Genomic DNA, 12,085 nt, shown 5'->3' with positions numbered 1-12,085 from the left:
TTTATTCAGCAACTCTCATCTTCCAACGTGGAGAAACTCTCGTGTTGCAATGGTAAGAAAAACTCACTTCAAAGTTTTTGTCAATTAGCAACTATTAATTGAGTTATTTTATTAACTTTTAAAAGTAAATAATTATTAGTAGTAGTTATGATGTTTACTTCTTCTAAAATAGAATTGTCTCACTTTAGAGGAGTCAAATTGTGAGAGAATAGACCATCACTTATCCTATACAGGGAAATAATATAATCAAACAGAAATCTTACTTTTGAAACAAAATTAAGAGCATTTCAAAAAAAAAAGTAAGAAATTTATTGTGCCTGCTTGAGTTGAAATGCTCAATTCAATGGGCTTGTTTCCTTGTAAATAAAGTGAAATCAGAGAGGGCGTTGATGGATTGGGAGAAATCACATATGGGGTGCCAAATGTTTCCCTACACATGGATCAAAGCTACACTGCAACCATGGACTCTCGTTGCCCCATCATAATCACCCCCTCATAATGAGAACATAAGGATATTACTTTTCAAAGATATACAATATAATCAATCACACCTTTTAAGATTCTTGGTCTATTGTTGCTCTAAACTTGCTTAATCTGAATGATAAGTTTACATCAGTACCATGCAAAAAGCATCATGAAATTTGAAAACAAACCATAATATAGAGAGAAGAAATCATAAACTCCTTTCTTTGTCTATACTTAATTTGTGCAAGCGGTTTAAATTTGTAGAGAATGAATCCTTTCATGACATAGTACTCCCTCCGGTCCTATTTATAAGCAACAAAAAAAAAATTCACATAGTTTAAGAAATGTAGTTAAACTAGATAAAATGCATTAAATTTGTCTTAAATTAAAATGAACTTCCAAAATTACCCTTTATTATTAGTGTTGGAAAGTGGAAAAGAGGGAGAATAATTAATGAGACACATTTTACAAGTTAGAATTAATAAGGGCATCATTGGAAAAAATTAATTAATATAGCTCAAACTTTCATTTGGTTCTTATAAAAAGGACCAAGATTTTTCTTCTCTTTCATGCTTATAAATAGGACCGGAGGGAGTATCATTGTTATGTTGAATTTTGTTCATGTCTTTTCTTTTCCACCTTGTTAATGGCTCCGTTCAAACTTCAAACTTCAAACAAAATGTACTCAGCTGAGATAAACTTTGTGATGAAAATTATAATTTATCACTTATAATTGAACAAAGCTATTTGAGTTGACTCAAACATGTAATTAAAAAAATATTATGTTAATCACTCCAGTCTTTGATTAAAAAAAAATACCCTTTAAAGAAAGTCCTCTCCAGTCTCCATCCTTCTCTTTGGATTAATCTGTACAACTACCAAATCGTCATTAATGACGCTTTCATTGAAGATACATTATTAATCACAATAATTTTACTTAAGCTTACAAATAGTTTAGACATCCAACACATACACTTTTTTTTGTCTCTATTTCTCTTGTTACATGTATCACATTAATTACTCATCTTTCTTCTCTTTTTTTTCACTGAAGTATCTGTTGGATGTCGGTACTATGCACATATATACAAATCGATCATTTTCATATTAATTGTGAAGTAAAAAAAAACATGTGGTTCCCCATCCCACTCCAGTGTCCTTATAATAAGCCTCTCCACATGCTATCAGGAATCACTCTCTCACTCCTATATAAATCCATCATTTGCAACATTCAAAAACAAGACCACAAAGCTGGTTTTGGAAGCAAGCACAAGAAACAAATTAAAGGAAGCAGAAGAAGCCAGTCTAGTGGTCAGAGAATCTTGCTATTGGTTGTTTCTGAGAAAATCAAAAGGGTTTCTGTTGCAAATAATGGGTGGGGATCAGAATGCTGTTTCCATGGTTAGAAAGAAGAAGAAGGCGAAGAGTGGCTCTGTCATGTGCATTTTCATGCATGCCGATGGCCTAGACTGGTTTCTCATGCTTTTGGGTTTGTTTGGAGCCATTGGAGATGGTATAGGCACCCCTCTTGTGTTGTTTATCACTAGCAAAATCATGAATAGTATTGGCGGTTCTTCCACCAGCACAAACAACACTTTCGTCCATAACATCAATGAGGTTCTCTCTTCTCACTTGCTCAATAATCACTGAATTTTTGTTTGTATTAGTTTCTCTTTTTTTAAAATTAATTTTGACATGCAGAAGCTAGTTACTAAAGCTTCTCACCAGAATTGATTTTGACTTCAGAATCATTTATTGAATGATATCCAAACATGGAATTGTTGGTTCTGCGTTCACTACGCTCAAGTTTTGCACTTCTGAAGTTCAAATTCTGGAAGCTATATTCACCTCTGGAAGTGATTTTTTTTTTCATTGTGGAAGTTCAAGTTTCGGAAATGTTTTTATTATACTTCTCGAAAATTCAACTTCTGGAAATGAATATAACTTCGGGTCTAGAAGTGTAAAACTTGACCGTGGTGACTAGAGGAAGCTAGGAATGAAGGATCCAACAACTGCAATGAATCCAGATCCCCAAACATGTATTAGCTAGTTTATTTGGTTTGCTTGTGATGCAGAATGCAGTGAATATGTGTTATTTGGCTTGTGGCTCTTTTGTTGCTTGCTTCCTTGGTGAGTTTCAGTTTTGCTATGCCTATGATTATGCTTCTCTTTCATTTGTATGATCCATGAATATAAACTAACACCTTTACTTTGGTTGATCACTTCAGAGGGTTATTGTTGGACAAGAACAGGTGAAAGACAAGCTGCAAGAATGAGAGCCAGATATTTGAAAGCAATTCTCAGACAAGAAGTAGCATATTTTGATTTGCATGTCACAAGCACATCAGAGGTCATCACCAGCGTCTCTAATGACAGCCTTGTGATTCAAGATGCTCTTAGTGAAAAGGTGAACTTTTTTTTAAGAATATTTCTTTTCCATGTCTACCTAATAAGATAAATGGGAAAAGAAATAAGAGAAATAAATGAGATGATATGTGATGTGACAAAAAATGCAAAAAAATATAAGGAAAAAAGTAAGGAAATGAGATGAGAGAAAAAATGTTGTGTGAATGAATCATTACTCTTTTCGAAATTGGATTTACTGTGGTCCTTGTTCATGCAGTCCAGTTTTCCAGAAAAGTTCAACTTCCAAAAGTGAAAATAACTTCTCTAAATTGAACTTTCAGGAAGTGCAAAACTTGACTCCAATAACCGGGGATCGATTGCAGTGAATCCAGTTTTTATTTTTCATGTCAGAGCATTTTCAATTTTGAATTTTAATCATTATATTGTGCCACTAACAGAGTGAATTTCTTCCAATTTGGAAACTACACAGGTCCCAAATTTTTTGATGAATGCGTCTATGTTTATTGGGAGCTACATAGCAGCTTTTGCATTACTATGGAGATTGGCAATTGTGGGGTTCCCTTTTATTGTTCTTCTTGTGATCCCTGGTTTGATGTATGGGAGGACCTTGATGAGTTTGGCTAGAAAGATCAGTATAGAGTATAACCATGCCGGTACAATAGCAGAACAAGCAATATCTTCCATCAGAACCGTTTATTCCTTTGCAGGGGAAAGCAAGACCATTAATGCTTTCTCTGATGCTCTACAAGGCTCTGTGAAATTGGGGCTGAAACAAGGCCTAGCTAAAGGCTTAGCCGTAGGAAGCAATGGTCTTGTCTTTGCTATTTGGTCCTTCTTGTCCTATTATGGTAGCAGAATGGTCATGTACCATGGTGCTAAAGGAGGGACTGTGTTTGTAGTTGGAGCCTCCATAGCCCTTGGTGGATTGTAATTACACATACCCTTTATCTCATAATTTCAAATTCATGCAATTGAACCTCAAAAGATTCAAACTTTGTGGTTATTTTTTGTATTGTGTGACAGGTCTTTAGGTTCTGGTTTATCCAATGTGAAGTACTTCTCAGAGGCGAAAACCGCTGCAGAACGCATAATGGAAGTCATAAACAGGGTTCCCAAGATTGATTCTGACAACATGGCTGGGGAGATTCTGGAAAATGTTTCAGGGGAAGTGGAATTTGATCATGTTGAGTTTGTGTACCCTTCAAGGCCAGAGAGTGTGATTCTCAATGACATGTGTTTGAAGGTTCGCTTTTATTTATTTAATTCTCTAATTTTTTTTCCTCACCACGAGGAGTTCAGTCAGTTTTCACGCACCTTGACTAATACCGCTCGTGGTGAGTGGCTGCCATTAGCCAATCAATATTTTGACAATGCCAGAAATCGATCTTTGGGAGATCCAGTTCGACCCTAAATTATATTAGTGGCAGCCTTATACCACTAAGCCAAGAAGCTTGGTTACTTAATAGTTAATACTCAATTAATTATAATACATTATGTTTTAATCATTAATATCAATTATGTCAATTGCTAAAATAATTATAATTTATGTATTATATGCTTTATCCTTTCCCATACAAATTAAAGTGTCTAATAGGGAACAGTTGATTCAACAGGTTCCAGCAGGGAAGACAGTGGCTTTGGTGGGAGGGAGTGGGTCAGGGAAATCAACAGTGATATCACTTTTGCAGAGGTTTTATGATCCTGTTGGGGGAGAGATAAGGCTTGATGGGGTGGCAATTCACAAGTTGCAGTTGAAGTGGTTAAGGTCTCAGATGGGTCTTGTGAGCCAAGAGCCTGCTCTGTTTGCAACTAGCATTAAGGAAAATATACTGTTTGGGAGAGAGGATGCAACAGAGGAAGAGGTTGTTGAAGCTGCCAAAGCCTCCAATGCTCATAATTTCATTTCACAGTTGCCACTTGGATATGATACTCAGGTCAGTACTCATTTCAGTGCTGCTACTGTCAACTGCCACTAATATCTGTTCAATCCACTTTTTTATTAAACTTATTCCTACATGATCTCACTTCAATGGTTGAAAATGATCAGAGAAAAACAAAATTCTCTTTTTTCCTATCATTCAGGGTGAATGGAACATTTTTTACCCAATATGACAAAATCATGCTTAGTGGTTCAGGTAGCCATCAATCTCAATATGCATGTTATTGATGATAACAGGAAAGTTTAGTATCAGTAAAACTCAGCCTTTTCCAAAACAACATAAACAAATGAGACATAAATGAGACTCTCAAATAGTGTAAACACAATACACTCCATTTTTCTCTATATATGAGACTATTCTTATCACATTATCACTTTTTTCTACTTTATTCTTTTCTCATTCCAAATATCTACACCATAGATTAAAATCATCTTTGATCCTTGTTTGATGTCTCAATCTTTATTCCACTAATTAAATTATATCATGTATGAGATAATTTGGTTGGTGGGAGATAAAAGGAAAGTGGAAATCTTCATCCCTACACCCCTTTATGTCAATCAAACAATTTTTCATTTGAATTTTCAAGTTTTCAGTATTTTAACTGAAAATATTCCTAATAAAATTCCATAACGACATCATACAGTAATGACATGACTGGTTCGTTGCTTTAATGATATCCTCCATCCATGTGAATTGTGAGGTGTTGCATCAAATAATTCTTTACTTAAAAATTAAATAAACCAATAATTGGGTTCCACGTACACATAGAACTTTGCATGTCTGCAAATGGCTTTTAAGAAGCAAATTCCATATAATATGGCCGGCTTCTTGACCCTAATTTTCGAACAAATTATGACCACATACCATATCTTTCAAAACAATATCTTAATTAGTTCAACTCATTACTCCTATCCAATTTTACAATAAAAAAGATGTTGGAAACATAATTTTGAAAAGATACATACTTATACATAGTTATCTGAGTAGTGTCTACCAGCTTATAAATATTGGGCAAAATACTTATAAAAAAGTGTGAGATTTTGTGTTCCTCGCACAGTCACACTCAAGTTAGCACCATTCATACTCCCCCATGGCCCCATTATAATTGTTTTAATTTTAAAATAGTATAATCTACATGCAAGGGGCTGATGGGAAGATGCAAACTGCCTCAAACAAAACAAAATGTATTGTGACATCAATTATTTAATAAGGGTTCACTCAGACAATCACACCTTACTTTCTCTTATATTTCATTTTTCACACATTTTCTTCATATTCCTCTCTGTATTTTGTATCACGTCACTGTTGTATTACTCATTTTCCTCTCTTTCCTTTCTATTTACCTAAAATTGAAGTGGAAAAAAAGTGTTAACACAACATTATTCTCATTTCTCAAACATTGACTTGCCGTAAATTAATATAACACCTAAGAATTCCACCCTTTTGACTCGCTCCCTAACCCTAACGCCATGAATTTATCCTATACATAGAACATGCTTTCATATTCAATGGTCGTATAAATTAAAATTATTTAATAGCTAACTTAAGTGCATTGAACTTAGAAAGAATCATTACGTATTAGCGAATATAATATTTAGTTAAAAATTAATGATGTGTTAATAATTTGTTGCTTACCATACTTAAATTAATAGCAATGCTAGATTAAAAATGTACATGTGGCTTTTAATAATAGGTTGATATTGTGGGACATATTTATTTGTGTCGGAAAAAAGTGGAGAGGTAACCAATCAAAAGGAGAGATGAAAATTTGATTCGTAACCTCCACCATTTCCGTTAAATTAAACATACTAAAGTTTATACAAGAATAACCAACAAAAACCAGCAAATTTTAGATCAACATCTTTTGTGTTTAAGTGATATTTCAAAGGTGATTCCCGATATCCATTGAAAATGAATGCTGTATCCCTTTAATTTGATGTGTCGTAATATTATCTTTTAAAATAAATTCTTTTAACTTATAATTTAGTCTTATATATCTAAAGCTAATTGACACGACAAAATTGTGTCATCCATTTAAACTATACACTGAAAGGCAACAAATCCTAATATATTTTTTCTAAGGTTACCAAAACAACGTCATATTTTAATTTCCTATACCATAAATAGAATTTTTAACAAAGTTTTGGGAACATCAAATTTCAATCTGTAAAATTAGGGGTTGTCTAAATGACACATGATAAAGTTTGGGTTAAATAATTCATCATCTAATCACATTGAAGACAAGTGAGTTGAAATTTCTATATTTTATTTATTAATTTATTTCCAATTCATTTATCTCAAATGTGATTGGATGATGAGTAATTTAACCCAAACTTTATCATGGGTCATTTAGACAACCCGTAAAATTAATATATGATTAACTATTTAAGCATATTGATAAAGGTTGAAGTAGTGTTTGTTAACCTTCAAAATAAAAAAAGTAGTGTTGGTTGACTGGTTGTATGGATGAAAAATACTCTAATTGAGCTAAAACCACCTTGGTGGTAGGTGTATCTTACAATGGCTTGATTTTGAATTTTGACTAGAAGATATTCTAGGGGCATATCAAAATACAAGAACAAAAATTTCAATTAAATAGCTTAGCTAACCATCATCTATAGATAGTTCCATGATTATACTATTGATTTAGCTTATTTGAAATTATGTTAAGAAATCTCATATTGATTAGAATTATTGTCGAATAAAATCTTAATTATCTTTTTTAATTTTGTTTGAATAGGTTGGGGAGAGAGGAGTTCAAATGTCCGGTGGACAAAAACAAAGAATCGCCATCGCACGTGCGATAATAAAGAGACCAAGAATCCTCTTGCTTGATGAAGCAACAAGCGCACTGGACTCCGAGTCTGAACGAGTCGTGCAAGAAGCTCTCAACAAGGCTGCAGTCGGCCGCACCACCATCATCATCGCCCACCGCCTCTCCACCATCCGAAATGCCAACCTCATTGCAGTTGTCCAAAACGGCAACGTCATGGAAACCGGCTCCCACGACACCCTCATTCAAAACGACACCGGCCTCTACACCTCCCTCATCCGCCTCCAACAAACAGAAAATGCCACAACAAACCAAAATGACTTCCTCCTAAGCCGGGACAACATCATTCACAGCACGAGCAGTCGTAGACTCTCCCTCGTGAGCCGTTCGAGCTCTTTCAGTTCATCAATGGCACGTGCTGAAGATGATGATGTTGTTGCTAACGACGAGGTTGTTAATGTTGTGGACAAGAAAGCATTGCCTGTCCCTTCGTTTCGAAGGTTGCTTGCGATGAACGTGCCAGAGTGGAAGCAAGCATGTTTGGGGTGTTTGAATGCGGTGTTGTTTGGTGCGGTGCAGCCTGTGTATGCGTTTGCATTGGGGTCGGTGGTATCGGTTTATTTTCTGGAGGACCATGATGAGATGAAGAGGAAGATTAGGATCTATGCGTTTTGCTTTTTGGGGCTGGCTGTTTTCTCCTTGATTGTGAATGTGCTTCAGCATTATAGCTTTGCGTACATGGGAGAGTACTTGACTAAGAGGATCAGGGAAAGAATGCTTTCCAAGATACTCACTTTTGAGGTTGGGTGGTTTGATGAGGATGAGAATTCCACCGGTGCTATTTGCTCTAGACTTGCCAAAGAAGCTAACGTGGTATGTTTTTTCATTTCAATGATGATTGTTTATTAGACATACAAAAACCTTGGATATCCGACAGGTATATGTATTAGTGGTGGTTTTTAACCATCGCAAATGTTTGCGGGGGTTAAAAATCGCTATTAACATATGATTATTTGATGTCGCGAGGTTTATGTCTCTATATCATTTTTTTTATTTCTTATCATTACAAAGTTTTAATTTTGTCACTTTTGAGTTTAGTGTTCTAATTTTCCATTTGTCAATTCGGCTTGCAACCCTCAAGCTAATTCGACTCGTCAATGAGTTGGATTGGTCAAAATTCAATTCTTGCAGATTTCGGGTCAAATGAATTCGCACGGGGTTTAGCTGAGATGACTTGCAAGCCAAACTTTTTTTATTTTTTTTTTATTTTTGATAGAATGTTTCAATCATGTTATGATCTTGAAGAATAGAATTCGCTCGATACATTATTTAAATTTGTTATTTAAAAATGATTCATGTACACCATTATTTAAACTCTGCATTTTGTGGACGGCAACAAACTGCAGGTGTCAGGTGTTTGTCATATAAATGATATACATGAATCAAAACTCTTTATTATTATGGGTTATTTATTACAACCATTTCAATAAAAAAAATTCTATTAATTCTTATATTTTAGATTTTTTATTTTATTTTTCTAAAGACTTGCTAGTGATCAACCCGCTAACCAGTTGTCGGTCTAGTCGGGTTGATCTTTTCTGCTTTGCCATAAAGTGGGCTGAACTAGCTCAACCTACTTTCCTGGCAATTAGTGATGAGCCAACCTGATGAGTCGAGTTGGTCCGTTTTAACATCTCTTATAATTTTTTTCATATGAATGCAGGTAAGGTCTTTGGTGGGAGATAGAATGGCTCTAGTGGTACAAACAATCTCAGCAGTGATAATAGCATTCACCATGGGCCTGGTAATTGCATGGAGGCTCGCCATCGTCATGATCGCGGTTCAGCCCATCATCATAGCCTGCTTCTACACAAGACGCGTCCTTCTCAAAAGCATGTCCAGCAAGGCCATCAAGGCCCAAGGAGAAAGTAGCAAGATTGCCGCAGAAGCCGTCTCCAACCTCCGAACCATCACCGCTTTCTCCTCCCAAGATAGGATCCTCAAAATGCTTGAAAAAGCCCAAGAAGGCCCGAGGCGCGAGAGCATCAGGCAGTCATGGTTTGCAGGCTTTGGGCTTGCATTCTCCCAAAGCCTGACTTTTTGCACTTGGGCTTTGGATTTTTGGTATGGTGGCAAGCTCATTTCCCAAGGGTATATAAAAGCAAAAGCACTTTTTGAGACTTTTATGATCTTGGTGAGCACAGGAAGGGTGATTGCTGATGCTGGTAGCATGACCAATGACCTTGCCAAAGGTTCAGATGCTGTGGGTTCTGTTTTTGCAATCCTTGACAGGTGCACCAAGATTGAGCCTGATGAGAAAGATAGGTGCAAGCCTGAGAAAATAACAGGGAAGATTGAACTTCATGATGTACATTTTGCATACCCAGCAAGACCTGATGTGATGATCTTCCAAGGCTTCTCAATCAAAATTAGTCCAGGGAAGTCAACTGCATTGGTAGGGCAAAGTGGGTCTGGGAAATCAACAATCATAGGGTTGATAGAGAGATTCTATGATCCTTTCAGAGGGAGAGTGACCATTGATGGTAAAGACATTAAATCTTACAATTTAAGGGCATTAAGGATGCACATTGCACTTGTGAGCCAAGAGCCAACACTGTTTGGTGGGACTATTAGAGAGAACATTGCATATGGATCACATTCAGCATCTGATAAGATTGATGAGAGTGAGATCATAGAGGCAGCAAAAGCAGCCAATGCTCATGATTTCATAGCAAGTTTGAAAGAGGGTTATGACACTTTGTGTGGGGATAGAGGAGTGCAACTTTCCGGGGGTCAGAAGCAGAGGGTTGCAATAGCTAGAGCTATATTGAAGAACCCTGAGGTGTTGCTTTTGGATGAAGCAACTAGTGCTCTTGATAGCCAGTCTGAGAAACTGGTGCAGGATGCTTTGGAGAGGGTTATGGTGGGGAGGACTAGTGTGGTGGTGGCTCACAGGTTGAGCACCATTCAAAACTGTGATCTGATTGCTGTGTTGGATAAGGGGAGGGTGGTGGAGAAAGGGTCCCATTCAAACTTGTTGGCTAAGGGACCAAGTGGAGCTTATTACTCTTTGGTGAGTCTGCAGAGAAGACCAAGCAATTACACTGTTGCTACTGACTCTGCAGGTGAAATCAACTAACCAAACAAAACCAAGTTGCAATATCTGTTTGAGATTACTATATGGCCTCTTTTTGAAATTTGAGGAGATAGCAACAAAGAAAAATGATGGGGATGTTGTGGTGATATGTGAAAAAGCAAATTTTTCCATAGCATACTTATCTAAGTTGGGGGGTCCCCAAAATAGCATAATCAATTCCCATATTATATGCCTATATTGTATAATAATTGAATCTTACTTAGTCATCTCTTTTTCCTGAAGTTAAAGTCTTGGCTCTGCCCTTCAAACTAAGGGAAGCTGGGTGATTACACTTTAAGGTTATGTTCTTTTTTCCTTTTCAATTTGAGCTAATGGCTAACGTCATTAATGCTTCAATGTGCATAATAATAATCACGTATTGGTGGATGTATACCAACATGAAGTAGAATGCTTCTTAACAACTTGGTGTAAATTTTCTTTCTGCTCTAAGGTGATATGATTTCCAAATTGGTAATTTTCCATTTGAAGATGATTATAAGAGATCTTCTATATTCAACAATTAATACATCAACTGTTAAGTCTATTTAATTAGGTCTCGTTTGAAAAAACTTATTTGAGTTTATCAGTTATATACAAAACACCTATGAATTCTATTAACTATATGGTGAAATTTTTATGTTCTGTTGTAGTGTTCAACTGTTCCTTCACCCAACCAACCACTAGAGAATTAGAAGCACAAAATATCAAAGCATTGAGGATAGTTGAAACCTCATCCTCATAAGCCCAACAAATTCATTGCTATTATTAGGAGGTTGATTGAGGGGCTATTGAATGATTGATTCATTTGATTGAATGACCACTGTAAAATTATGTACTCTTAGTTACCTTGAGTATAATTACAGATATGGGTTAATTAAGGCAAAGTGCACTGCCATTTCGTTTGCGAATAGACTCCATATATCCTTCTATCTCTAACTTTTCCAGACACTTGTTTTGTCTATAGTTTTTCTACAGTTTCAAAGAAAATAACATTGTGATTGGAAAAGTAGTCAGAAGGCACTGAGGACATTCTAGTCTCTCTCTATCTTTATAATGAAGCACTCAACTCAGGTAAAACTAAGAAAGAGTTCAATAGTAGATAGACAATTAGGCATTATCAGTCAATGACATTCTTATTGCAACAACCACTTCCTACAGAAGCAAGTTTTGTCATGTTAGGCCATGGCTAGCTCCAAAACTAAATATCTGTTATTCATACTTTGGTATTGAATTATTGGACATTTGTGTCCCACAGAATTGGTTTTAATGATTCATGAACTATCATGAATGGAGTAGTTGAAGTGAACTGTCTAAGTGCAAGGTAGTGTGATTCAGTTGTTGTGTGAAGATGTAGGGAAGCCATGTTGTCTGAGGTTAATGCCATGGAGCAGAACACCAAGATCCTAA

At 36.0% G+C, this 12,085-nt stretch overlaps 1 protein-coding gene across 1 annotated transcript; it reads left to right on the top strand.

Moving 5' to 3' along the window:
* The first annotated feature begins 1,667 nt into the window (after positions 1–1,667).
* LOC130739301 (ABC transporter B family member 15-like) lies at positions 1,668–11,001 on the top strand. Its single transcript, XM_057591559.1, has 8 exons — positions 1,668–2,079; positions 2,538–2,592; positions 2,691–2,869; positions 3,299–3,756; positions 3,853–4,072; positions 4,443–4,763; positions 7,510–8,415; positions 9,266–11,001. The coding sequence occupies exons 1-8, from the start codon at positions 1,834–1,836 to the stop codon at positions 10,679–10,681; spliced, it is 3,801 nt and encodes a 1,266-aa protein (XP_057447542.1). The 5' UTR covers positions 1,668–1,833; the 3' UTR covers positions 10,682–11,001.
* The last annotated feature ends 1,084 nt before the right edge of the window (positions 11,002–12,085 follow it).

The sequence above is a fragment of the Lotus japonicus genome, chromosome 2 (assembly GCF_012489685.1).
Source record: "Lotus japonicus ecotype B-129 chromosome 2, LjGifu_v1.2".
Lineage (NCBI taxonomy): Eukaryota > Viridiplantae > Streptophyta > Magnoliopsida > Fabales > Fabaceae > Lotus > Lotus japonicus.
The sequence above is the reverse complement of the archived record's forward strand: the minus strand, read 5'-3'. Positions and strand labels throughout refer to the sequence as shown.

Excerpts from the sequence above, each read along its gene's own strand:
- LOC130739301 (XM_057591559.1), top strand. The coding sequence starts at position 1,834 with ATGGGTGGGGATCAGAATGCTGTTTCCATGGTTAGAAAGAAGAAGAAG. Across the intron at positions 2,593-2,690 it reads TTTTGTTGCTTGCTTCCTTG|AGGGTTATTGTTGGACAAGA; the intron begins GTGAGTTTCAGT and ends TGATCACTTCAG. Across the intron at positions 2,870-3,298 it reads AAGATGCTCTTAGTGAAAAG|GTCCCAAATTTTTTGATGAA; the intron begins GTGAACTTTTTT and ends GAAACTACACAG.